The following is a 27,476-nucleotide window of genomic DNA, read 5'->3' on the forward strand; positions in this document are numbered from 1 at the left end:
CTGAAAATAGGACAAATGAAAGCTGGACAGGATGCTCTTACCCTGACAGATGAGTGGGTGTTTATATAGAAGACTATTATCCTCCAGACCTTCCTCATCACTGTGTATAATCACCCTGGAGAGGGGAGCCTTACCTGAACAAAACACTCTTTGGTGTTTTGACACACTGTTGCTGATTGAGTGTGTGTGTGTTACAGATGAATAACCACAGCTCTGACCCTGAGGACGAGATGTGAGGATGGAAACAGAGAAGAAACGGAGGAGCGCCAGACATAGAGGAAGAGAACATCTTGTCAAGAAGTTACCATGCCAACAACTGATTCAGAGGCCCCACTCCTGTCTAACCAACCAGTTACATTGTATTCTACATCCACATATACATCAAACAGAAATACACTACTACACACTACTACACACACCACTTTGAGTTCAGAGTATAAATCCTGCCCTTATATTCGTTAGCCTCTTTAGGTTCTAAATCATCTATTCCTACTCTCTCTGTCTGGTAAGGGCAGATATTGTATGTGTGAACACACACAGACACACAGGCAAACACACACACACACACACACACACACACACACACACACACACACACACACACACACACACACACACACACACACACACACACACGCACACTTTATCTGTAGAGTGTAATTATTGTAATTATTAACCAGAACAGGAAGGTGAAATAATTTCCATATTTATAATTTTCTTATGCTCTTTTTAGCACGTCTTCATATTTTCCTGAAAAACATTCTGATTACCAGTCCGTATAAATTTGACATTCATATTGAGAGACTGAAGGTTTTTTGAAAAGAGCATACTATAGATGTTGCAATCATAGTTTTTCAGTGACTTGAGTTATTTTGTTATCTGTATATCATATCATTACCAGAGCATGAGTTCATCAGTTTATACTTGTCCATCAGTTAAAATCCTCCCAGTTATGTCTGTGTAATGTTATCTCTCTGCTGTATTACTACCTGTCTGTATTAGGTATGAAGAAACAGTAGCCCATCTCTTCCTCTATGTACCTGGCGCTATGAGCTGAGGAGAGGCCCCGGCCCGGTCCATGTGTAATATTGTGTATTACTGTAAAACTTTACTGTATTTTGTCGGCTGTATGATTTTAATCCAGCATTTTGTTTTAGTTTTTTTTATTTGTTAATGTTTTTTAAAGCGAGAAGAAAACAACAATGATAATTGTTTTATTATAATTCTAGTGGTGTTAGATGTTTTGTTAGTTCTGTTTGCATTCATGAAGAAGCCAAGTGGAAACACTACTCACACTGTCACAGTAGTAAAGGTATTTTCATATTGATTAAAAACACCTCTGGGAGTGTTTTCTTTATCATTGTGTGTGTGTGTGTGTGTGTGTGTGTGTGTGTGTGTGTGTGTGTGTGTGTGTGTGTGTGTGTGTGTGTGTGTGTGTGTGTGTGTGTGTGTGTGTGTGTGTGTGTGTGTGTGTGTTTTACTATCCTTGTGGGGACCAGAATGAAAATTTGGACTAGTGGGGACATTTCGCCAGTCCCCACAAGAAAAGTGGTTATTTTAGACATAGGGTTTAGGGTTAGGAGTCAGGTTTGGGGTTAAGTGTTAGGGAAAACAGGAATCAGTTGTTTGGTTCCCGTGTCTGTGTGTGTAATAAAGGGAAACAGGATGAAAGGCAATGCTGTAATGTGTGTAACTAATGCTGACTGAACAACAAACAATGTAAAGCTCAACATCAGACACAGCGGAACATGTGTAAACTGTGTGTGTACAGTATGTGAGTGTTACAGAGAGGATGGGGAGAGCAAGATGCTTTTTATCTCTCAGAATCACCTTTATTCGCCAAGTACATTTACACATACTCAGAATTTTACTTGATGATATGGTGCTGCACCTGCTAGTGATAGACAACATTTAGAGACAGAATACAGACAGTGGAGTTTCAACAAAGTTTACATACAGTACATTTGGAAAGTTTTCAGACCCCTTGACTTTTTCCATATTTTGTTACTTTACAGCCTTTAAAAAATATATATTAAATAAAAAAAATCCTCATCAATCAAGAGAGGCAGTAATAAAGCCTCTCTTGAAAAAGCCAAACCTTGACCAAGAAAATATAAAAAACTATCGGCCTATATCGAATCTTCCATTCCTCTCAAAAATGTTAGAAAAAGCTGTTGCGCATCAACTCACTGCCTTCCTGAAGACAAACAATGTATATATGTATATATATAACAATGTATGCTTCAGTCTGGTTTTAGACCCCATCATAGCACTGAGACTGCACTTGTGAAGGTGGTAAATTACCTTTTAATGGCGTCAGACCGAGGCTCTGCATCTGTCCTCGTGCTCCTAGACCTTAGTGCTGCCTTTGATACCATCGATCACCACATTCTTTTGGAGAGATTGGAAACCCAAATTGGTCTACATAGACAAGTTCTGGCCTGGTTTAGATCTTATCTGTCGGAAAGATATCAGTTTGTCTCTGTGAATGGTTTGTCCTCTGACAAATCAACTGTAAATGTCGGTGTTCCTCAAGGTTCTGTTTTAGGACCACTATTGTTTTCACTATATATTTTACCTCTTGGAGATGTCATTCGAAAACATAATGTTAACTTTCACTGCTATGCAGATGACACACAGCTGTACATTTCAATGAAACATGGTGAAGCCCCAAAATTGCCCTCGCTAGAAACCTGTGTTTCAGACATAAGGAAGTGGATGGCTGCAGACTTTCTACTTTTAAACTCGGACAAAACAGAGATGCTTGTTCTAGGTCCCAAGAAACAAAGAGATCTTCTGTTGAATCTGACAATTAATCTTGATGGTTGTAAAGTCGTCTCAAATAAAACTGTGAAGGACCTCTGCTTTACTCTGGACCCTGATCTCTCTTTTGACGAACATATCAAGACTGTTTCAACGACAGCTTTTTTCCATCTACGTAACATTGCAAAAATCAGAAACTTTCTGTCCAAAAATGATGCAGAAAAATTAATCCATGCTTTTGTTACTTCTAGGTTAGACTACTGCAATGCTCTACTTTCCGGCTACCCGGATAAAGCACTAAATAAACTTCAGTTAGTGCTAAATACGGCTGCTAGAATCCTGACTAGAACCCAAAAATTTGATCATATTACTCCAGTGCTAGCCTCCCTACACTGGCTTCCTATTAAGGCAAGGGCTGATTTCAAGGTTTTACTGCTAACCTACAAAGCATTACGTGGGCTTGCTCCTACCTATCTTTCCGATTTGGTCCTGCCGTACATACCTACACGTACGCTACGGTCACAAGACGCAGGCCTCCTAACTGTCCCTAGAATTTCTAAGCAAACAGCTGGAGGCAGGGCTTTCTCCTATAGAGCTCAATTTTTATGGAATGGTCTGCCTACCCATGTGAGAGACGCAGACTCGGTCTCAACCTTTAAGTCTTTACTGAAGACTCATCTCTTCAGTGGGTCATATGATTGAGTGTAGTCTGGCCCAGGAGTGTGAAGGTGAACGGAAAGGCTCTGGAGCAACGAACCGCCCTTGCTGTCTCTGCCTGGCCGATTCCCCTCTCTCCACTGGGATTCTCTGCCTCTAACCCTATTACAGGGGCTGAGTCACTGGCTTACTGGTGCTCTTTCATGCCGTCCCTAGGAGGGGTGCGTCACTTGAGTGGGTTGAGTCACTGACGTGGTCTTCCTGTCTGGGTTGGCACCCCCCTTGGGTTGTGCCGTGGCGGAGATCTTTGTGGGCTATATTCGGCCTTGTCTCAGGATGGTAAGTTGGTGGTTGAAGATATCTCTCTAGTGGTGTGGGGACTGTGCTTTGGCAAAGTGGGTGGGGTTATATCCTGCCTGTTTGGCCCTGTCCGGGGGTATCATCGGATGGGGCCACATTGTCTCCTGACCCCTCCTGTCTCAGCCTCCAGTATTTATGCTGCAGTAGTTTATGTGTCGGGTGGCTAGGGTCAGTCTGTTATATCTGGAGTACTTCTCCTGTCTTATCCGGTGTCCTGTGTGAATTTAAGTATGCTCTCTCTAATTCTCTCTTTCTCTCTTTCTTTCTCTCTCTCGGAGGACCTGAGCCCTAGGACCATGCCTCAGGACTACCTGGCATGATGACTCCTTGCTGTCCCCAGTCCACCTGACCATGATGCTGCTCCAGTTTAAACTGTTCTGCCTGCGGCTATGGAACCCTGACCTGTTCACCGGACGTGCTACCTGTCCCAGACCTGCTGGTTCCTCTCTAGGTTTCTTCCTAGGTTTTGGCCTTTCCAGGGAGTTTTTCCTAGCCACCGTGCTTCTACACCTGCATTGCTTGCTGTTTGGGTTTTTAGGCTGGGTTTCTGTACAGCACTTTGAGATATCAGCTGATGTAAGAAGGGCTATATAAATAAATACATTTAAAAAATGTATCAATCTACACGCAATACCTCATAACGACAAAGCAAAAACTAATTTTTGTAGTGTCAAAGCTTGTAGTGTCATACCCAAGAAGACTCGAGGCTGTAATCACTGCCAAAGGTGCTTCAATAAAGTACTGAGTAAAGGGTCTGAATAGTTATGTAAATGAAATGTTTTCGTTTTTATTTATTTTTGCTAAAATTTCGAACAAAAACTGTTTTTGCTTTGTCATTATAGGCTATTGTGTGTTGATTGATGAGGGGAAAAATCTACTATGTAATCAATTTTAGAATAAGGGTAACAAAATGTGGAAAAAGTCAAGGGATCTGAATTCTTCTGAATGCACTGTACATTATATACAACTAGCTTCTAAACTGGATTGAAAGGGAAATAAAGCAACTCATAGAGCAGTGTTGGGATGTTTTTAAGCTTGCTCCCCTGTGTAGAGCAGTAGGCGATATGTTATTCACCCTGACTGAACCGATGTTAGGCTACACAATTATGCTAATAATGGCATGTAGGCCTACAATCCTCACTATTATCATTATTAAGGACTTATCTAACGTGGGCTAAAACGCACTTTGACCCAAGCCTGTTTCCAAAAATGTTAAAAGGCCAATTGTGACTGGGATGTTTGCATATTCTTAACCATTAACAAATGCTGATGTTCCTCCCAACGAGATATGTAAGTTGCAACAGCAAACAGAGCAGCCCTAGTCATATGAATAACCTCGTGAGTTTTGAACTTGTGCTTAAAATCTGTTACAGTTAATTCACCGTAAATGCCATACTTTTCACTAGAGGGGAAAACTGGTTTGGGATTACTTTGAAATCAGCGCGCATGAGTACCAGCCGATTACAGCACATAAAGGATCATCTTTTGGGTGAATACACGGTAGGCTAATATATTGCTTTTGATTTTCAGAAATAGTGTTTTTTGTATTACAATATTATAAACCGAAATTATTGACATGTGACATTCGTTTGTCTGCAGGATTGTTATGAAATTCATGAAAATAATAAAGCGAAAGTAAAAGATGGGAAAATATAACAAATGTTGGGTTAGTTCAGCTCATAGACATTAGGCGTTCAGCTAAGCCTAACTTCTATTTTAACCCAAATAATAAATAATTTATAGGCTACAGTTAGCCTACAGCTTTCTGTATATAGTGTGCAAAATTACAGTAGCCATATGTCCATAATGTTTACTCACTATGCTGTCGGTGTATGCGCTGTAGTGTGCAGAGATGGCAGCTCCATACAGCCCCCTGACCACTCACGTCCTGAACACCGGGATGGGCGTCCCTGGAGCCCACATGGCCCTCAGCCTGCATCGCATGGATCCCTCCACTTCACTCTGGAACCTTCTCACCACAGGGTAACCTCATCACAGAGAGTGCTGCAGCACCAGTTAACATAGACATAGAATGAAAATTAACACAATAATTTCTTATCAGCTTCATAATAATCAATATAATAGACAAATACACATTTAGTATTTATTTTAGACATTTCAGATTCACCTCTACAGCCTCTTTCAGTAGGGCTGCATAATATTATCAAACATGAATATCTTTATACCGGTAGTAATGTTAATGAGCCAAGGCTTATTTCAGGATCACATCAAACCAATGTCCAATGTATTCAGTATTTTATATAATTTTAAATAATTTCTTCTCAGGACTACTAATGATGATGGGCGCTGCCCAGGACTCATCACCAGAGAAACGTTCACTCCAGCAGTGTACAAGATGCGCTTTGAGACAGGCCAATACTGGGAGAGTCTGGGAGAGACCTCTTTCTACCCATACGTCGAGGTTAGTTGAAGACAGTCTTCAATGCTTTTATCATAAAGAAAGGGTGCATTTAAATGTATGACTGTTGGACATATAAAGTTAGACATAAATGTTTCTTTATATCTACAGAATCAGCTTCTGTTTATTTCCTTGTCAGCTATGCGATCGCTAACTGAACGCTAAATGTTTCGGTAGCTCCTATTGGTTGGCTGAGTGGTTACTAACACATTGGTGGTCTGTGTTTATCTACAGATAGTCTTCACCATAACGGACCACAGTCAGAAGTTCCATGTTCCTCTGCTCTGCAGCCGCTTCTCCTACACTACCTACCGGGGGAGCTAGAGAGTCTGTCACTCACCCCCACTCACCATCTTTCACCTGGGCCACATTCAGTTGTCAAACGTTGTCTAATCACGGTTAACCCAGAACTAATGTCTTGCGTAATTGTCAGATGCTTGATTAAGTTCCGGGTCCATATGTGTTAAGGGAAGAGATCGGAACCGGAACGAAGAGATCCACCCTTCTCTCTTTGCAAGTTACGGGCAAGTCTATGGTTCAAATGTCCCCTCCCCTTACAAAATTTGAAAGATGCTAACACCTGTGAAATCGTGATTAATCCAAAGCACCGGAACTAATGCTGCTCATTATCTCACTCATCCCGTTTTATCATGCCAGATCTACAGAACCATTTATGTTTACGTAGTCTGTCCAAGAGAGATTAAACATTGTTGCACGTTGCAGATAGAAATGCCATGACCAGAGTCTACATGATTCCTTGTTCTACATGTCAGATAGAAATATGTTATGAAGAATAAACATCTGAACGTTCCAAGACGTTGTGTCCTGCTGAACGCGCCCCTGGCTGACTGTGACCCGCACCTGTCACCTGGGCCTATTCAGGTGGTTGAAAGTCATCCTTCAGTTATTATAGGTAGAAATGTACCTCAGAAAGCACTCTTCTGTAATACTAGTTATACTATTATAGTTATTGAGTACAGAACACAAGAACAGTATCCTTTATGTGGTACATGTCTACCAGTAACAGTTGTTATGTGCTCCTGTCATCCATGGCTCTCTGAGAGATCCCAGTCATTTGTTTCACTTGCCTTTTGGACCAATCGATGACAGCAAACACTTTTTTAAATGTTTGATCTGATATTAACAAAATGTCTAAGCTTTATTGGACAGTGGGGTTGTGATGTGTGCCATTTCCTTCAGAATATTGATTACCCATTTTTGTGTCCTTCAATTCATTTTGGAAAATCTAGATATCAAAATAAACAATTACAATCTTATGTTTATGTATGACTAATTTAATTATATTTTATGTTGTAAGTGTGACTGGTTGATGGGTAGGCCTAAACTGTCCAGCCACTCATCATTTCTACGAGATCATCCTTTTGTGGCTCGATTGCTTTACTCTGGATGGATATTGGATTATTCTGAGATCGATTATATTATACTGAAGCAGGGCCCGGCCCCTAACGAAACAGTTCCACAAGACTCGTGAAGTGACAGATTTTCTTATTTTACCACTGATAAGGTCTATTTTCTATAAATTCGAACACAATGGCAGACGATGAATTGGAGGCTATCAGGCGGCAACGCATGGCCGAACTGCAGTCAAAACATGGGGTAAGGAGAGAACCTGAGGGGACCAAAAATGCATAGTTCCGACCATATATGGAGATCCACTGTTCATTCTGTCGCTAGCTAACTAGTGTTAGCCTTATAGCTCAAGTTTCGAGTATTTTAACCTATCACCATCTTTAACAAATTCTCTGTTACTGTTCATTGCATGTTTGCATAGCAGCCAGATAATTCAGTACCTAGTTTACTAGCTAACGTAGTTAGTTATAAGATACTGTAGCTTGATAGCTAGCTAACGTTAGCTAGTAAACTCATGCCATAGTGAGACACGAGTTATACTCGTAGCTAGTAAGTAGCTAGTAAGCTATATGATGTGATTTAATCAACATTTATGAATAGCAGACACTTCAACGAATAGGCGAAACAAACATACATTTAATTTATGAACAGGACAATGACTAGTTGATTTTGGCGCTCGCGTCTCCCACTCCTCGGGTTGAGAATCGCGTGCCCGCCTTACGGCTCCTCTGGTGCGCGTACATGTGCCCAGGTGTTTAGGTGCACATGTGCGAGAGTAGTGTGACCTAGTTTGTAGCAATCAACTGAACATAATTGTTAGTAGCCCACCCTCTGTCTGGATTATCTAGCAAGCCTGTTTGGCACTGATTTCTAAAGCTTCATTAAGCAAAACACTTTACTGAATAGATATACCGAGATTAGCCCAATATTGGACTAAATGAGCCTAAAATCACTCCTTTTAGTCCAAGGACCTTACATGTTCTGTTTAGAGGCGAGTTGGCTCTGGCAGCCAAAACAGCAATCAAAACTTGAATCGATTCTCAATTGCGGTATAGTTCTAGAAACATAAAGCCCTCAACTTTCATATCACATTTTAAAACAGCTGCAGCTGACAGTATGTTTTTCAGTGACAAAAGTTTGTTGTGTCCGTCTTCCGTTTACGCACAGGTGTTCGAAGCGCAAAGAGCTAATTAGTACAGCAAGCGCTTCTCAGATTTCTATCACCTGAAACATTCACAGAAGATAAAAATACATGCACGAGATGTGTGCGTACTTGCCGAGCTCGTGCATGTGTTTACATTGTTCTGATAGAAATCTGAACACATTACCAGTGCTTTGAAACATTTATGTAATTATACTTTCCTGTGGATATATTGTTTCACATTACTACTGCCAAAAGGACCAACTGCACGTACAACTGGATAAGTACACTGTAATATTATTTTATTCAACATTCTGGCTTGTAGAGGTCGGGGGAGGAAACTTTCTTGACTGAAATGCACATTTCTGCGCAACGTAGGATTCAATGTAATTCAACGTCCGGTTTCCAGGCAACTGCACGACAGAAGTCAATGCATATCTTCTGATGGAGTTCAGTCTAATTTTATTAACATAACCAAAGGACTCCCACAAGGCTCAATACTACTGTAGACCCTTTATGGTTCACTATTTACATTAATAATGTTGGTCTGTCCCTGAATAATAATAACTGGGGCTTACATCTCTATGCAGATGAGTAATTTATTAACGTGCCCCCTCAGTGCAGCAAGCCATTCATGACCTTCAGCTTGGCTTTGATTCAATTCAAGAATCGATTACAGATCTTAAATGAATGTTGATAAAAACCAAGTTTGTTTTTCTCCAGGTCTTGTAAAATTGATTTTAAAGACTTAGAGAGGAGCCCAAATTGAGCTAGTTCTCCATTTATAAGTAGGTAGGCATTTGGATTGATGATAAGTTGGCCTTTAAAAAAACAAAAAGTTGCAAGTAAAGGTTGATTTCCTTTATACAGTGGCGATTTTAGCATGTAAATCTTTGTGGGGCAAACTCATTATTAGAGGTTGACCGATTATGATTTTTCAACGCCGGTACTGGATTATTGGAGAACCAAAAAAAGACGATACCGATTAATCGGCCGATTTAAAAAATATATATATATATTAATACAAAAATTGTAAAAATGCTATATATATATTTTATATATATTTGTAATAATGACAATTACAACAATACTCAATGAACACTTTTATTTTAACTTAATAAAATACATCAATAAAATCAATTTAGTCTCAAATAAATAATGAAACATGTTCAATTTGGTTTAAATAATGCAAAAACAAAGTGTTGGAGAAGAAGGTAAAAGTACAATATGTGCCATGTAAAAAAGCTAACGTTTAAGTTCCTTGCTCAGAACATGAGAACATATGAAAGCTGGTGGTTCCTTTTAACATGAGTCTTCAATATTCCCAGGTAAGTAGTTTTAGGTTGTAGTTATTATAGGACTATTTCTCTCTATACCATTTGTATTTCATATACCTTTGACTATTGGATGTTCTTATAGGCACTATAGTATTGCCAGTGTAACAGTAAAGCTTCCGTCCCTCTCCTTGCCCCTACCTGGGCTCGAACCATGAACACATCGACAACAGCCACCCTCGAAGCATCGTTACCCATCGCTCCACAGAAGCCAACTACTTCAAGGTCTCAGAGCGAGTGATGTCACCGATTGAAACACTATTAGCGCGCACCCCGCTAACTAGCTAGCCATTTCACATTGGTTACACCAACCTAATCTCAGGAGTTGATAGGCTTGAATTCATAAACAGCTCAATGCTTGAAGCCTTGCGAAGAGCTGCTGGCAAACGCACTAAAGTGTTGTTTGAATGAATGCTTACGAGCCTGCTGCTGCCTACCACCGCTCAGTCAGACTGCTCTATCAAATATAAAATCATAGACTTAATTATAACATAATAACACACAGAAATACGAGCCTTAGGTCATTACTATGTTCAAATCCTGAATCTATCATTTCGAAAACAAAACGTTTATTCTTTCAGTGAAATACGCAACCGTTCCGTATTTTATCTAACGGGTGGCATCCCTAAGTCTAAATATTGCTGTTACATTGCACAACCTTCAATGTTATGTCATAATTATGTATAATTCTGGCAAATTAATTACAGTCTTTGTTAGGAATAAATTATCTTCACACAGTGCGCAACGAGCCAGGTGGCCCAAACTGCTGCATATACCCTGACTGCTTACACGGAACACAAGAGAAGTGACACAATTTCCCTAGTTAAAATAAATTAATGTTAGCAGGCAATATTAACTAAATATGCAGGTTTGAAAATATATATGATTTTAAAGAAAGGCGTTGATGTTTATGGTTAGGTACACATTGGTGCAACAACAGTGCTTTTTTCGCAAATGCGCTTGTTAAATCATCACCCGTTTGGCGAGGTAGGCTGTGATTCGATGAGAAATTAACAGGCACCGCATCGATTATATGCAATGCAGGTCAAGCTAGATAAACTAGTAATATCATCAACCATGTGTACTTAACTAGTGATTATGTTAAGATTGATTGTTTTTTATAAGTTAAGTTTAATGCTAGCTAGCAACTTACCTTGGCTCCTTGCTGCACTCGCGTAACAGGTAGTCAGCCTGCCACACAGTCTCCTCGTGGAGTGCAATGTAATCGGCCACAATCGGTGTCCAAAAATGCCGATTACCGATTGTTATGAAAACTTGAAATTGGCCCTAATTAATCGGCCATTCCGATTAATCGCTCGACCTCTATTACCAATCCCTATGCTCAATATTTTCTGCTGGCTGCCCTTCCACCACAGAAAGCACTGAGCTAGGCTGAAACACCTGCATTTTGGAGCTGCTTTAGTCAAGAAAGCAAAAAAGAGACCATGTTTGTATGCAGCTTTATTAAGTAATTTTTTTTTACATTGTTTGCAAACTGATATGTGACAAGTATAAACGCCACTGCCTGTATAGAAATAAAATAATCTCACTTTTGAAGATAGGGGGAAGATTGTTCAAGCAACACTTCCCAGTAATTGACTATGGCGACTCAATCCTCATGCATATGGCAGCCTCTGTTAAAACCTCTAGATACAGTCTACCACTCAGCCTTTCGTTTTATCATTGGTGATAATTTCTGTACGCATCATTTTCTCTTATAGTTCTGTTGGATGGGAGTCTCTGAGTAACAGAAGGACCCAACATTGGCTAATATTAATATATAAAGCACTTCTCCAGAAACTCCCATACTACCTCATCTCAATTCTAAATAGGAAATCTGTATAATACTCTCTCTCAAGACTGGTTGGTACTAGAGATTCCATGGGTCTCCTGAGTTAGGGAAGACTGCTTTTAGTTACTATGCCCCTCAGACCTGGAATGACCTACAGGTCACTCTAAAACTTGATTATTTGGTCCCAAAAGGTGAATTTATGGCTATAATAAAAAATGTGACCAATGAAAACTGCACTGGATTTGATCGATTGTATATATTTGTTTCTACTAACCTTTTGAATGTAACAATTTATTTGAAATGTTGTAACTGTAACTTTGTAGTGATCATGCTAGAATTGTTTTTCTCAGGGCACCATTGGAAATGAGACCCTGGTCTCAATGAGTTCCCCTGGTTAAATAAAGGTTAATAATAAAAAATTAAAATAAGGTGTGTAGTAATTTAACCTTTTATTTTTTTGTATTTATTATTATTTCTCGCATATATGAAATGTTACTTATGTTTCCAAAACCGTACTGCAAGTAATGCGTTTTAACATCCGCAACGAGTGTCGGGGCTCTTAACAAAACTCCCCCGGCCAGAAGATCCTATTGTCAATAGGCGCTTAAGGTAGTTAGTGTCTATGAATGGGTTATACCTAAATATGATGACAGAGATTATCAGTCAAAAGATTGGGAATGGGATGGACGTAGACACACTAGGAATCCTTTCCTCCAACAGAGATGTTGTCATTGAGTTTGAGTTGCTAATTTTTCAGAGTCTGTCTTGGAACCAAATGAATCCGGGGGTAAGCTGCTGTACAGCTACTGTACTGCACATTGTGTGATGAGGGTGACATGGCAAAAGGCTGTATAATTAATGACCTGGACTGAGCAATGCAGCATGTCTGCCAGTTCTGCTTGTGCTCCATGAGAAATGTGACCCAAGTATGTTTGCAATAAAGGAATAGCAAAATGTTTGAATGCCAGAATCATGATGGATTGTGAATGGTTTGGGACATGGTTATTAAGCTTGAGTGAAGCTTATATGTTAAAAAACATTTTTTATATGTTAAAAAACATTTTTTAAATGTTTTTGTATTATTTTGAAAGCTTTGAATAAAAATATTTTCCAGAAACCTGTAAATATTAACTTTGTATTCTACTATACTAGAGTTAATTGTGTCCCACTCCCTGTCCCTCTTGAGGTAGGCTAGATTTGAAGGAACTGGGCAGATGTAATCAATACGGGGATGGCTCCACCCAGTCTACCAATAGGCTCTTTCAGATCTGCAAACTCCAAAGGCGTAGGGATAGTGGAGGGGGCAAAGGGTTGTTTTCTGAACCACGTTTTGGTACAGTTCAAACTGTTGTTTAAAGATCTAGTCCCTTTCCAAGGGTGGGGGAAAATTCACATTAATATTAGGCTACACTTCAAGAGAGAGCCGATGTGCGCGCTCAGCATGGCTGTGTGATACAGTAGCCTGTTGGCTGGTCTGTCCTCTTGTAAACAACTAAAGAAAGGTGTGGACTTTGACTCTCTCTTTTCTCCCCTCGCTTCCCAGGACTCTTCAAATGACCAGCAAGGGCAGCAGGAGGCCAAACAGAGGTTAGTTTTCATTATCTATCAAAACTTTTATTCCTGTCATGCATTCACAACTCAGTGCTGAGTATAGCTACATTTCAGAGACACAGATGTCTCCCCTGTTGTTGGTTTAGTTCACAGTAGTTTGCTAATGTTGCATGTCTTGACCTGCACTTTGCAGCTCTGGTTTATGAAGAACTATGTGACAGACTTTTTATAAAGCTAGCCAATGTGATAAAACAATTGGCTTCATTTACACAGGCAGCCCAATTGGGCTGCCTGTGTAAATGTAGCCATTGTGGCCTAACTATAATCTTCTGTACTGTCTTTTCACAGGGAAACAGAGATGAGGAACTCCATGCTGGCTCAGGTTCTAGACCAGTTCGCCCGCGCCAGATGTAGGTCTTTCATATCCCCCTGGTTTGAATGAATCATTGATCTGATATTGGAACTTTCAGCACCTATGCCTGGTTAGCAATAGGTGGCTCCATTGCCTAAAAGCCTGCTATGTTTGTATGTTGCAGTGAGTAACTTGGCTCTGGTGAAGCCAGAGAAGGCCAAAGCAGTGGAGAATTACCTCATACAGATGGCCCGCATGGGCCAGCTGGGAGGAAAGGTGAGAGAACTGGACCTAAAGCATATGTGGACATACAGTGGGGCAAAAAAGTATTTAGTCAGCCACCAATTGTGCAAGTTCTCCCACTTAAAAAGATGAGAGAGGCCTGTAATTTTCATCAGGTACACTTCAACTATGACAGACAAAATGTGAGAAAAAAAATCCAGAAAATCACATTGTAGGATTTTTTATGAATTTATTTGCAAATTATGGTGGAAAATAAGTATTTGGTCACCTACAAACAAGCAAGATTTCTGGCTCTCACAGACCTGTAACTTCTTCTTTAAGAGGCTCCTCTGTCCTCCACTCGTTACCTGTATTAATGGCACCTGTTTGAACTTGTTATCAGTATAAAAGACACCTGTCCACAACCTCAAACAGTCACACTCCAAACTCCACTATGGCCAAGACCAAAGAGCTGTCAAAGGACACCAGAAACAAAATTGTAGACCTGCACCAGGCTGGGATGACTGAATCTGCAATAGGTAAGCAGCTTGGTTTGAAGAAATCAACTGTGGGGAGCAATTATTAGGAAATGGAAGACATACAAGATCACTGATAATCTCCCTCGATCTGGGGCTCCACGCAAGATCTCACCCCGTGGGGTCAAAATGATCACAAGAACGGTGAGCAAAAATCCCAGAACCACACGGGGGGACCTAGTGAATGACCTGCAGAGAGCTGGGACCAAAGTAACAAAGTCTACCATCAGTAACACACTACGCCGCCAGGGACTCAAATCCTGCAGTGCCAGACGTGTCCCCCTGCTTAAGCCAGTACATGTCCAGGCCCGTCTGAAGTTTGCTAGAGAGCATTTGGATGATCCAGAAGAAGATTGGGAGAATGTCAGATGAAACCAAAATAGAACTTTTTGGTAAAAACTCAACTCGTCGTGTTTGGAGGACAAAGAATGCTGAGTTGCATCCAAAGAACACCATACCTACTGTGAAGCATGGGGGTGGAAACATCATGCTTTGGGACTGTTTTTCTGCAAATGGACCAGGACGACTGACCCGTGTAAAGGACAGAATGAATGGGGCCATGTATCGTGAGATTTTGAGTGAAAACCTCCTTCCATCAGCAAGGGCATTGAAGATGAAACGTGGCTGGGTCCTTCAGCATGACAATGATCCCAAACACACCGCCCGGGCAACGAAGGAGTGGCTTCGTAAGAAGCATTTCAAGGTCCTGGAGTGGCCTAGCCAGCTCTAGAGGAGATCTGCATGGAGGAATGGGCCAAAATACCAGCAACAGTGTGTGAAAACCTTGTGAAGACTTACAGAAAACGTTTGACCTCTGTCATTGCCAACAAAGGGTGTATATAACAAAGTATTGAGAAACTTTTGTTATTGACCAAATACTTATTTTCCACCATAATTTGCAAATAAATTCATTAAAAATCCTACAATGTGATTTTCTGGATTTCTTTTCTCATTTTGTCTGTAAAAGTGTACCTATGATGAAAATTACAGGCCTCTCTCATCATTTTAAGTGGGAGAACTTGCACAATTGGTGGCTGACTAAATACTTTTTTGCCCCACTGTATATCATTGAACTTACGTTTAAACACAATTGTGATTGTTAATGCTTAGGAAAAATCCTTAACTGAAAAAAGTGGGGCTTAGGCTATGGGTGAGGTAGGAGGCGAGAATCAAATCAAATGTATTTATATAACCCTTCTTACATCAGCTGATATATCAAAGTGCTGTACAGAAACCCAGCCTAAAACCCCAAACGGCAAGCAATGCAGGTGTAGAAGCACGGTGGCTAGGAAAAACTCCCTAGAAAGGCCAAAACCTAGGAAGAAACCAGGCTATGAGGGGTGGCCAGTCCTCTTCTGGCTGTGCCGGGTGGAGATTATAACAGAACATGGCCAAGATGGTCAATTGTTCATAAATGACCAGCATGGTCAAATAATAATCACAGTAGTTGTCGAGGGTGCAACAAGTCAGCACCTCAGGAGTAAATGTCAGTTTGATTTTCATAGCCGATCATTGAGAGTATCTCTACCGCTCCTGCTGTCTCTAGAGAGTTGAAAACAGCAGGTCTGGGACAGGTAGCCCGTCCGGTGAACAGGTCAGGATTCCATAGCCGCAGGCAGAACAGTTGAAACTGGAGCAGCAGCACGGCCAGGTGAACTGGGGACAGCAAGGAGTCATCATGCCAGGTAGTCCTGAGGCATGGTCCTAGGGCTCAGGTCCTCCGAGAAAGAAAAAAAGAGAGAATTAGAGAGAGCATACTTAAGTTCACACAGGACACCGGATAAGACAGGAGAAATACTCCAGATAAAACAGACTGACCCTAGCCCCCCGACACAAACTACTGCAGCATAAATACTGGAGGCTGAGACAGGAGGGGTCAGGAGACACTGTGGCCCCAACCGATGATACCCCCGGACAGGGCCAAACAGGCAGGATATAACCCCACCCACTTTGCCAAAGCACAGCCCCCACACCACTAGAGGGATATCTTCAACCACCAACTTACCATCCTGAGACAAGGCCGAGTATAGCCCACAAAGAGCTCCGCCACGGCACAACCCAAGGGAGCCAACCCAGACAGGAAGACCACGTCAGCGACTCAACCCACTCAAGTGACGCGCCCCTCCTAGGGACGGCATGGAAGAGCACCAGTAAGCCAGTGACTCAGCCCCTGTAGTAGGGTTAGAGGCAGAGAATCCCAGTGGAGAGAGGGGAACCAGCCAGGCAGAGACAGCAAGGGCGGTTCGTTGCTCCAGAGCCTTTCTGTTCACCTTCACACTCCTGGGCCAGACTACACTCAATCATAGGATCTACTGAAGAGATGAGTCTTCAATAAAGACTTAAAGGTTGAGACCGAGTCTGCATCTCTCACATGGTTAGGCAGACAATTCCATAAAAATGGAGCTCTATAGGAGAAAGCCCTGCCTCCAGCTGTTTGCTTAGAAATTCTAGGGACAATTAGGAGGCCTGCGTCTTGTGACATTTTAGAGGCCCCCATCTTGGCGGTGTAGAGAAATTTGTCAATTTTTAAGCCAATTTCCTGCAATTCTACGAAGTTCTCCATGGAGCTGAAATAACTTTTTGCCGTTTTAAAGCTAATTTCCTGCGATTTTATATATATATATATACATATACAGTTGTAAGTTTACATACACTTAGGTTGGAGTCATTAAAACTTGTTTTTCAACCACTCCAGAAATTTCTTGTTAACAAACTATACATTTGGCAAGTTGGTTAGGACATTACTTTGTCCATGACACAAGTAATTTTTCCAACAATTGTTTACAGACAGATTATTTCACTTATAATTCACTGTATCACAATTCCAGTGGTTCAGAAGTTTACATAAACTAAGTTGTTAGTGTATGTAAACTATTATTCTGACATTTCACATTCTTAAAATAAAGTAGTGATCCTAACGGACCTAAGACAAGGAATTTTTACTAGGATTAAATGTCAGGAATTGTAAAAAACAGAGTTTAAATGCATTTGGCTAAGGTGTATGTAAACTTCCGACTTCAACTCTATATGTGTGTGCACAAACATCAGAAACACCTTCCTAATATTGAGTTGCACCCCCTTTTGCTCTCAGGACAACCTCTATTCATTGGGGCATGGGCTTTACAAGATGTCAAAAGCGTTTCACAGGGATACTGGCCCATGTTGACGCCAATGCTTCCCACAGTTGTCACGTTGGCTGGATGTCCTTTGGGTGGTGGACCAATCTTGATACACCCAGGAAACTGTTGAGCGTGTGAACCCCAGCAGCATTGCAAAAATCTGCCACCTACTACCATACCCTGTTCAAAGGCACTTAACTTTTGTCTTGCCCATTCACCCTATTATTTTATTTAACCTTTATTTAACTAGGCAAGTCAGTTTAGAACAAATTCTTATTTACAATGAAGGCAAAGGGCCTCCTGTGGGGACAGGGGCTGGGATCAAAAATAATATATATATAGGACAAAACACACATGACAACACTACATAAGACAACAACATAGCAAGGCAGCAACAAATGACAACACCGTATGGTAGAAACACAACATGACAACAACATGGTAGCAGCACAAAACATGGTACAAACATTATTGGGCACAGACAACAGCACAAAGGGCAAGAAGGTAGAGACAACAATACAACATAGTATGTAGTACTGCGTCCCCTCTCATGAATGGCACACCTACACAATCCATGTCTCAATTGTCTCAAGGCTTAAAAATCCTTCTTTAACCTGTCTCCTCCCCTTCGTCTACACTGATTGACGTGGATTTAACAAGGGACATCAATAAGGGATCATAGCTTTCACCTGGATTCACCTAGTCAGTCGGTCATGGCAAGAGCAGGTATTCCAAATGTTTTTTAAACTCAGTGTATATTATATAAAAAAAATTACGCGACCTGAAAAAACCCACTTAGACAGCCTGACGGTTCTTTCTCTTCACTAGTGACTGCATTGCCCCAAGCAGTCACACGCAGGACCATATTTCCCCTGTGAATTCACATGCAATTTTCTGATTTTTTTCTTATCATGCAAACATTTAAACATTTAAAAAATTCTCTATGAAAAGCACTGACTTGACCCATCTGCTATTGGCTCTTCCTTACATTTGGATTGTCTCTTTTCAGATTTCAGAGACTGGTTTGATCGACATCCTAGAAAAAGTTAGTCAGCAAACAGAAAAAAAGACAACTGTCAAGGTGAGTCCACAGATCAAATACAATATCACGATCTCAGACAGACTTTTAACTGACTGCATCCCCTCTCCTCCCCACAGTTCAACCGACGAAAGGTGATGGACTCAGATGATGAGGATGATGATTGATGCGTTGAAGGAGCTCAGGAGCCAGTCACACGGCTGGCTTAGGGCGGGATTCAGGACTGGATAGGTTGGAGCAGGGCTCTGCTCGTTGGCGGCCATCTTTGACTTGCCAAAGGCCCTGCATTAGTGATGCACCCAGGGATATCACATCACCCCCTGTGTGCATCTGGAACTCGTTACTATATTCTCTCTTATATCCATTTTCACCACGTTTTACTTTTTCTCCACAACAAGAAGCAGAACAAAATTCAACTTAGGGTATATTGCTGCTGATGCATTTTTCTAGAGACTGCTTTGTGAATACTGTCTGCTGCTACTCAGTAAATAGTGAAACCATCAAATTGGACAGAGCACATGGGTATATTCATTCTTTTTTGTAAATTTTTGCTGACCTGTATCCAACAGTTTATATTTTGAAAAAATACAAAAGCCTTACATTTGAATGCTTATTCCATAAATTATCAACAGTTTTATCATGATGATATTTTGTCTTTGAGCTGAGTGATTGAAGACTCATTGATTGGTCATATGGGTTTGCACTACATTTGCTTTCATTAAAAAAGTATAATCACTTAAGAGCAATGGCGTAAGAAAAATATAGTTTGTATTAAAATGTAGTCAATCTTTTTTACAAGGCATCCTAGGTAGTGTCTTAGGCTATCCTAATGTATAGGCTGACATTACATAGTTGCTTTGACTCACTAGGTTCAAATACTCTATGCTGAAATGTATGCAGTATGTGCATTAAGAGGCTTAGACATGTATTTGTAGCAGGATTTGTTAAATTATCTCAATCGTTGGTCTATAACAGCACTTGAAGAACTTCCTGCTTCACTCATATTGAACAGGTGTATGGTGAGACCACAGATATATGAATGGTTGATTCTATTGTACACCTGCCACAGGTAATACTCGATATCTGACAGTACATTGATGTTCTTACAAGCATGATGTTACTGAATATTTGGAGATAAGTTCATGGGAGATTTGGTTTCATGTTCATAGTGTTCACCCCAATAAATCAATGTCAGCATTGATCAAGCAGACAAGGAGTCATTCTTGATCATAAAACAAGTGTTCCTCTTATAATAACAATAATTATACACTAGATTACTGTTTTTTCTTTCCTCTGAAACCATAATTTCATATAACAAGGTTAACTAAAGAAGAACATAACACAAGAGCTGTTAATATACGGTATATGGCAAATATACCCCGCACTATCATTCATAATATCCAGTCACTGCATTTCTGGCTGTGATCATGATACGCCCCCTAAATGTGGCTCTGGTCTCATTTTCGGACGACCGTGGTCTGATCAAAAGGATTGGCTGCCTTGTTTCAGTCACGGAACATGAGTGGCTCTGATTGGTGGGAGGTTTAGTCATGTGCTCTACCCCCTCCAATCCACAGAGACGTTTTGTAAAACTCTATGGTTGTGCAGACATTACTGTATCAGTGGATCTCAAAATAGTAGACAGTCTCGCGTTTATAGTATTTTTTGTTATTTTATTGCTCCTGATTTTACTTGATCAAAATGCCCGAGGACAGAGGCAAAAAGCTCACCATGGTAACATGCAGTGCGCCTGTGAATATCGCTGTCATCAAATACTGTGAGTATTGTATTTTCGTATAATCCACTACAGACATCTGATCGTCTGACTGTCAACCAAAGAACACTGTCAACCACCCACAATGATGTCAAAGGAATGTTCTCTGTACAATCTTTGAAAATAACTATGTATTAAATTGTAAATGCTTTATTGTTATTGCTGTTTCAAAGGGGGGAAGAGGGATGAGGAGTTGATTCTACCTATAAATTCATCTTTGAGTGTCACATTACATCAAGACCAGGTAAGACTGTAATACTGTACACCAGACACTCAGTAAGTGGCTAAATATTACTGTCTTGTTAAAACAACAAAAACTAACGATTTCTGCCTTGTGTCCTTATTCCTCCCAGCTCAAAACAACCACAACAGTGGCGTGCAGCAGGTCGTTCCAGGAGGATCGTATCTGGCTCAACGGCAAAGAGGAGGACATAACCCAGCCCAGACTACAGTCCTGCCTTAGGGAGAGTGAGTCACTATATGCAATGATATGATAAAGGGAGGGAGTAGAGGGGGAAGAGTAAGAGGGCAAAGGGGAGGACAAGAAATGATGTGTTGTTGTTGATGGTTTCCTTCCTCAGTTCGGCGCCTGGCCCGTAAGCGACGTAGTGATGGGGAGGCTGATGTAGACACGGCCGGTTTGTCCCATAAAGTCCACATCTGCTCTGTCAACAACTTCCCAACTGCAGCCGGACTGGCCTCCTCTGCTGCCGGCTATGCCTGTCTGGGTAAGAGACTGTGTCCTATCATAATGGTTTGTACCTAACACAGCATTAAATGGATCAAATGAAGTAAAAGCTTGTGTGAAACTAGTTTTATTCTTTTTAAATGTTGGGAACTTAACTACTGTCTCCATCTCCTCATCCCTCTTCTCCTTACTCCTTATTCTCCTTTTGTCTCTCCATCTTGTCTCCTCACTCCATTCTCCTGTTCTAGTGTACACCCTGTCCCGGGTGATGGGAGTGGAGGGGGAGTTGTCTGTGGTTTCTAGGCAAGGTTCAGGTAGTGCCTGTAGGAGTATGTATGGGGGCTTCGTCCAGTGGATTATGGGCCAGCAAGGAGATGGCAAGGACAGTCTGGCCCAGCAGGTGGAGCCAGAGACTCACTGGCCTGAGCTCAGGGTCCTTGTACTGGTGGTAGGTTTCTGATCATTACTGAGGGTGGCTTTTTCTGGAGCAAATGTTGGCATATACATTTCTCCCATGTCTTTAATAATCTCAACACCACCATCTCTCTGTCTCCCTCTCTTTTTTTAGGTCAGTGCTGAGCGGAAACCAGTTGGCAGCACTTCCGGCATGCAAACTAGTGTAGAGACGAGCAGTCTCCTGAAGGTGTACACACACACACACACACACACACACACACACACACACACACACACACACACACACACACACACACACACACACACACACACACACACACACACACACACACACACACACACACACACAAAGTTATTAACCCTTACCCGTAAACCTTGCACTCTCCCCCTCAGCACCGGGCAGCCTCTGTGGTCCCAGCCAGGATGAAGGAGATGATTGAGGCTGTACATAAGAGGGACTTTACTGCGTTCGCTGAGCTGACCATGAAGGATAGCAATCAGTTCCATGCCACCTGCCTGGACACCTACCCACCCATCTTCTACCTCAACGACGTGTCGCGCCACGTTATCAACCTTGTGCACCGCTATAACCGTCACTACAGGGAAACAAAGGTGAGCGCTATCAGGGAGTTAGTTCTTTCTTTTAGTCATGGAAATGTGCTAGTCATATGGAACATTGACAGTTCTACAAGGGGTCTAAGCTAAGAAGCAGAACAAGGTGCAGTAATTGTTGATATTCTGAGATTATGAAATAGAGATATGAAACTGGTAGTATTTCTACAGTTCAAGAGGAATAGAAAATGTGTTAACAAGCCCAAGTATAGATGTGGTAAAGAAGTCAATGGAACTTGACCAAAACAGTGGAAATGCCATGGAAAGATCCAGAATCTCCTTATTTCCCCTAAGTGGAATTAGCCTATTAGGCTATTGTTTATGTGTATTTCACACAATGTTGTGGTAAAAATCGGAGTATAATGCTTGTATTGATGTCACCTTCAATACATGTTCATGTCATCATCACCAATCAACTGCATTAGTTAAAAAATGATTTTCACTACCACCACTGATTTCTCTATGCTACCAGCTTATACGAACAGGAGTTAGCATTTAGCAGTCACTTCTTCTAAACCTGAAATGTTATGCAGCGAAACAGCCAAGTATATCCAAATCAGACTTTGTCAACACATTGTGGGTCTGTTACAATACATCGATCATGGCGGATTTGACGAATATCCACTTTGTTAGATCAGATTTGTTGAATGTGCACCAATCTGGCATCCTTCTTCTATCCCCCATGGTCTGCGTTCTATTGACCTCTTTACTGTGTCTATGACCTAGTACTTCTTCATGAGTCTCAGAGGACTAGTGCAGCATCACATCCCTCCTTCTGCTGACACTGTTACAATATAACACTGCTGTAACAAAGCTATAACTTTGGTCCAGAGTTCTTTTCCTGAGTATAAGCAGTGACCAATGTTTTCTCTTCTCCACCAGGTGGCATACACATTTGATGCAGGTCCCAATGCAGTGATCTACACTCTTCAGCAGAATGTGGAAGAGTTTGTCCAGGTGGTCAAACACTTCTTCCCACCAGAGACCAACGGAGGACAGTGAGTTTCTCACAAACACACAAACACACGCAGTCAGACAACACTCCCTCCTGTGACTTTACCTGTCCCACATCAGGTTTCTAAAGGGTCTTCCGGTAGCCCCGACAACACTATCCGAGGAGCTGAAGCAGGCCATTGGTATGGAGCCCATGGTGAAGGGAATCAGCTATATAATCAGCACCAAGGTACACACACACACACATACATACATACATACATACATACATACATACATACATACATAGGCACATACACATAGGCAGCACCCTCCGGGTCCTTTGCCCGTTTCCTGTGCATCTCTGCAGGTTGGCGTAGTAGAGGGTTTTGGGGAGCGAGCTTGATGCTCTCTCCAACAGTCTTACGGGAAATCACCAGGAATGCAGATCCTATAAACGCACACATTATGTTTGGATCTGCTACATTTCGATGTGATATTAAGCTGGTTTGTCTGAGTGATTATTTCTGATTTGTGTATCAGGCTGGACCTGGACCTCGCGTGGTGGAGGACCCTAGTGAGCATCTGCTTGGATCTGACGGGCTGCCCAAGGAGAGTGCGTGATACAAGCCAGCCTCCCAGCTGGGCAGAGACAGAACTCTTTGGTGAAAATAAAGACCAGACATATTAACAATCAACAATTCCAATTCAATCAATTGGATACATATGCAAAGACTTAGTCATTGAAGGGGCAATCTGCAGTTGCTATATACATTTTTGGACTTATAAATTAATTATATGTAACGATTGATTCTTGAAGAATATAACTTGTAAATACCTCATGAGCTTAGTTAAACTGTCATACCCCATCAGAACTCAAAATATCAGCTTGTTTTACTACAATGTTTGTAAACAAAGTAAATATAACCATGTTTTAAATGTTTGTTTATGTTTGTTATAACTATAATTTTGATATCATGGATGGTCAGTCCTTGTATCCATAGCTCTGTATATAATTTTGAGTGGTTACATTTCTCCAGCCCCATCCCTCAGCTTTTTGCCAAAACTAAGGATTGCCACAGCGAAACAACCACTCACAGCTGAATACCTCTAACACTGTTGACTAGTGCTTCATTCGGACACTTTTCCTATTGCGAGTTTGGATTAAATGTTTTGTAATGTTAAAGATGAGGGGATGCCTTGTGAGAACGATCAGAAATGTTCTAGTACTTTGATAATTGTAGAAAACTATTTCAAATGTATCTATGTTGATTTTCTAAGTAGATGATGTACATTTTACCTAATGGTTTAACAGTCACCTTTAGAGTGAGTGAATCATAAAACAATCTAATTAAAATGAAAACCCTTAAAGGATTATAAATGACAGTATTGAGAACAATGTAGGTGCTTTAGTATAAGAGCTGGATATATAGCCTACATGTCATCTTCAGAGGTGGCACCACCACTCTGGGGCCATTTTTCTTCTCTCCTGATGGTAACCAGGTAAAACTACAAAAACTCTACAACCTAGTTGTAGCAGGGATCTTAAGGGTTGCCCTGTTGCCTGGGGCAAGTGAACTGAGCAGTCGAGCAAGTTGAGTCTGCTCTAAAGTTGGCCCAGCTAAAAATGTTTTAACTGAAAACAACGATACCGTAAGGAATTCCAATAGGCATAGCCTAAAACTGATCTTTCTGGTTCATCCCCCATTGTTTAAGTCAGGGTTTCCAAACATGGTCCTGTGCCCCTCTCCCCCAGCACTGCACAGCTGATTCAAATAACTAACTCATCATCAAGCTTTGATTATTTGAATCTGCTGTGTAGCGGATTCAAATAATGTTCACCCAGTGGGGGCCCCAGGACCGAGTTTGGGAAACTCTGTTTTAAGTGCAAGTTGGACCATTTATGTCAGCCGGGCAAGTTGAGCATGCTCTGTATTACAACAGCTGAACGTTTCCCCCTTTGACCAAATCATGTCAGGCAGCAAAGTTAGTTAAAGCAAAGATTATGGATAGACTGACAAGGGTGGCGGTCCAAACACTTAAAAGACACACCCTCGTCCACTTACCCTCGCCTTATGCCCTTGGGGGAATCCCCGTCGCCATCTTGGAGGGCGGTCCAAATGATTAGCCAACCAAGGGAAGTTTGCAACGTAAGCCTCTCAGCCCTCGTTTTTAATCGGCTTTGCGAGTGTACAATTATGTTCACTCCGGGCCTGAAACTCCCCATATTTCAATTCGCGACGATTGTACATCCGCTAAGAAAAGTCAGCGAAAACTTAAAAACAACATCAATGGAGAAGTCAACATACAAGTGTAAGTAAAAACGAATGCAAATAAGTTAGAAATTGTGCTACTTTTTTAATTTCACCTTTATTTACAAGTTCTCAACAAGCACCCCCATAGAGACTGCAAGAGGTCTGGACAACAGGCCCTCTGATTTGACACACTGAATTCTATCTGAGAAGTAGTTGGTGAACCAGGAGGGACAGTCATTTGAGAAACCATGGCTATTGAGTCTGCCAATAAGAATGCAGTGATTGACAGAGTCGAAAGCCTTGGCTAGGTCGATGAAGATGGCTGCACAGTACTGTCTTTTATCGATGGTGATTATGATATCGTTTAGGACCTTGAGCGTGGCTGAGGTGCACCCATGACCAGCTCAGAAACCAGATTGCATAGCGGAGAAGGTACGGTGGGATTCGAAATGGTCGGTGATCTGTTTGTTAACTTGGCTTTCGAAGACTTTAGAAAGGCAGGGTAGGATAGATATAGGTCTGTAAAAGTTTGGGTCTAGAGTGTCTCCCCATTTGAAGAGGCTTTCCAATCTTTAGGGATCTCAGATGATACAAAAGAGAGGTTGAACAGGCTAGTAATAGGGGTTGCAACAATTGTGGCGGATAATTTTAGAAAGAGAGGGTCCAGATTGTCTAGCCCAGCTGATTTGTAGGGGTCCAGATTTTGCAGCTCTTTCAGAACATCAGCTATCTGGATTTGGGTGAAGGAGAAATGGGGGAGGCTTGGGCAAGTTGCTGTGGGGGGTGCAGAGCTGTTGACCGGGGTAGGGGTAGCCAGGTGGAAAGCATGGCCAGCCGTAGAAAAATGCTTATTGAAATTCTCGATTATCGTAGATTTATCGGTGGTGACAGTGTTTCCTAACCTCAGTGCAGTGGGCAGCTGGGAGGAGGTGCTCTTATTCTCCATGGACTTTACAGTGTCCCAGAACTTTTTGGAGTTTGTGCTACAGGTTGCAGATTTCTGTTTGAAAAAGCTAGCCTTTGCTTTCCTAATAGGCCGTGTATATTGGTTCCTAACTTCCCTGAAAAGTTGCATATTGTGAGGGCTATTCGATGCTAATGCAGTACCCCACAGGATGTTTTTGTGCTGGTCAAGGGCATTCAAGTCTGGAGTGAACCAAGGGCTATATCTGTTCTTAGTTCTACATTTTTTGAATGGGGCATGCTTATTTAAGTTGGTGAGGAAAGCACTTTTAAAGAACAATCAGGCATCCTCTACTGATGGAATTAGGTCAATATCTTTCCAGGATACCCGAGCCAGGTCAATTAGAAAGGCCTGCTTGCTGAAGTGTTTTAGGGAGTGTTTGAGAGTGATGAGGGGTGGTCATTTGACCGCGGACCCATTACGGACGCAGGCAATGAGGCAGTGGTCGCTGAGATCCTGGTTGAAGCAGAGCAGAGGTGCATTTAGAGGGCAGGTTGGTCAGGATGATATCTATGGGGGTGCCCGTATTTACCGATTTAGGGTTGTACCTGGTAGGTTCCATGATAATTTGTGTGAGATTGAGGGCATCTATCTTAGATTGTAGGACGGTCGGGGTGTTAAGCCTATCCCAGTTTAGGTCACTTAACAGTACAAACTCTGAAGATAAATGGGGGGCAATTAATTCACATATGGTGTCCAGGGCACAGCTGGGGGCTGAGGAGGGTCTATAACAAGCGGCAACAGTGAGAGACTTATTTATGGAAAGGTGTATTTTTAAAAGTAGAAGCTCTAACTGTTTGGGCACAGACCTGGATAGCATGACAGAACTCTGAAGGCTATCTTTGCAGTAGATTGCAACTCCACTCCCTTTGGCAGTTCTATCTTGTTGGAAAATGTTGTAGTTGAGGATGGAAATTTCAGAATTTTTGGTGGCCTTCCTAGCCAGGATTCAGACACAGCTAGGACAGCAGGGTTGGCAGAGTGTGCTAAAGCAGTGAATAAAACAAACTTAGGGAGGAGGCTTCTGATGTTAACATGCATGAAACCAAGGCTTTTACGGTTACAGAAGTCAACAAATGATAGCGCTTGGGGAATAGGAGTGGAACTGGGGGCTACAGGGCCTGGGTTAACCTCTACATCACCAGAGAAACAGAGGAGGAGTAGGATAAGGGTACAG

The 27,476-nt window shown here is 41.6% G+C and overlaps 4 protein-coding genes across 6 annotated transcripts in view; all 4 read left to right on the plus strand.

The window, feature by feature from the left end:
* The window catches only part of LOC139562869 (RNA-binding Raly-like protein), an 89,698-nt gene extending 88,341 nt beyond the window's left edge, over nucleotides 1-1,357 (plus strand). For both annotated transcript variants that reach the window (XM_071380986.1, XM_071380987.1), the window contains one exon: nucleotides 198-1,357. In XM_071380986.1, the coding sequence (XP_071237087.1) occupies nucleotides 198-236 (39 nt within the window). In that variant the 3' untranslated portion in view covers nucleotides 237-1,357. The remainder of the gene's footprint in view (nucleotides 1-197) is intronic.
* Nucleotides 1,358-5,035: 3,678 nt separating this feature from the next.
* Nucleotides 5,036-7,476, plus strand: LOC139562870 (5-hydroxyisourate hydrolase-like). Its single transcript, XM_071380988.1, has 4 exons — nucleotides 5,036-5,280; nucleotides 5,624-5,763; nucleotides 6,067-6,202; nucleotides 6,434-7,476. The coding sequence occupies exons 1-4, from the start codon at nucleotides 5,227-5,229 to the stop codon at nucleotides 6,521-6,523; spliced, it is 420 nt and encodes a 139-aa protein (XP_071237089.1). The 5' UTR covers nucleotides 5,036-5,226; the 3' UTR covers nucleotides 6,524-7,476.
* Nucleotides 7,477-7,626: 150 nt separating this feature from the next.
* On the plus strand, nucleotides 7,627-19,857 carry LOC139562975 (programmed cell death protein 5-like). 2 transcript variants are annotated; one of them, XM_071381192.1, is made up of 7 exons: nucleotides 7,627-7,816; nucleotides 12,595-12,624; nucleotides 13,381-13,424; nucleotides 13,737-13,798; nucleotides 13,925-14,016; nucleotides 18,627-18,698; nucleotides 18,776-19,857. In XM_071381192.1, the coding sequence occupies exons 1-7, from the start codon at nucleotides 7,751-7,753 to the stop codon at nucleotides 18,821-18,823; spliced, it is 414 nt and encodes a 137-aa protein (XP_071237293.1). In that variant the 5' UTR covers nucleotides 7,627-7,750; the 3' UTR covers nucleotides 18,824-19,857. The 2 variants fall into 2 exon arrangements, with proteins under 2 accessions (XP_071237293.1, XP_071237294.1); XM_071381193.1 differs by lacking the exon at nucleotides 12,595-12,624 and having other exon boundaries at nucleotides 7,628-7,816.
* Nucleotides 19,858-20,236: 379 nt separating this feature from the next.
* Nucleotides 20,237-24,023, plus strand: LOC139562972 (diphosphomevalonate decarboxylase-like). The gene is made up of 10 exons (XM_071381189.1): nucleotides 20,237-20,433; nucleotides 20,604-20,674; nucleotides 20,784-20,898; nucleotides 21,012-21,158; nucleotides 21,367-21,566; nucleotides 21,687-21,761; nucleotides 21,929-22,147; nucleotides 23,030-23,145; nucleotides 23,222-23,330; nucleotides 23,624-24,023. The coding sequence occupies exons 1-10, from the start codon at nucleotides 20,358-20,360 to the stop codon at nucleotides 23,702-23,704; spliced, it is 1,209 nt and encodes a 402-aa protein (XP_071237290.1). The 5' UTR covers nucleotides 20,237-20,357; the 3' UTR covers nucleotides 23,705-24,023.
* The last annotated feature ends 3,453 nt before the right edge of the window (nucleotides 24,024-27,476 follow it).

This window comes from Salvelinus alpinus, chromosome 33 (assembly GCF_045679555.1).
Source record: "Salvelinus alpinus chromosome 33, SLU_Salpinus.1, whole genome shotgun sequence".
In the NCBI taxonomy this organism is placed as follows: domain Eukaryota; kingdom Metazoa; phylum Chordata; class Actinopteri; order Salmoniformes; family Salmonidae; genus Salvelinus; species Salvelinus alpinus.

Excerpts from the sequence above, each read along its gene's own strand:
- LOC139562870 (XM_071380988.1), top strand. The coding sequence starts at position 5,227 with ATGAGTACCAGCCGATTACAGCACATAAAGGATCATCTTTTGGGTGAA. Across the intron at positions 5,281-5,623 it reads ATCTTTTGGGTGAATACACG|TGTGCAGAGATGGCAGCTCC; the intron begins GTAGGCTAATAT and ends TATGCGCTGTAG. Across the intron at positions 6,203-6,433 it reads CTTTCTACCCATACGTCGAG|ATAGTCTTCACCATAACGGA; the intron begins GTTAGTTGAAGA and ends GTTTATCTACAG.
- LOC139562975 (XM_071381192.1), top strand. The coding sequence starts at position 7,751 with ATGGCAGACGATGAATTGGAGGCTATCAGGCGGCAACGCATGGCCGAA. Across the intron at positions 14,017-18,626 it reads TGGGCCAGCTGGGAGGAAAG|ATTTCAGAGACTGGTTTGAT; the intron begins GTGAGAGAACTG and ends GTCTCTTTTCAG. Across the intron at positions 18,699-18,775 it reads AAAAAAAGACAACTGTCAAG|TTCAACCGACGAAAGGTGAT; the intron begins GTGAGTCCACAG and ends TCCTCCCCACAG.
- LOC139562972 (XM_071381189.1), top strand. The coding sequence starts at position 20,358 with ATGCCCGAGGACAGAGGCAAAAAGCTCACCATGGTAACATGCAGTGCG. Across the intron at positions 20,434-20,603 it reads TATCGCTGTCATCAAATACT|GGGGGAAGAGGGATGAGGAG; the intron begins GTGAGTATTGTA and ends GCTGTTTCAAAG. Across the intron at positions 23,146-23,221 it reads CCAGAGACCAACGGAGGACA|GTTTCTAAAGGGTCTTCCGG; the intron begins GTGAGTTTCTCA and ends GTCCCACATCAG.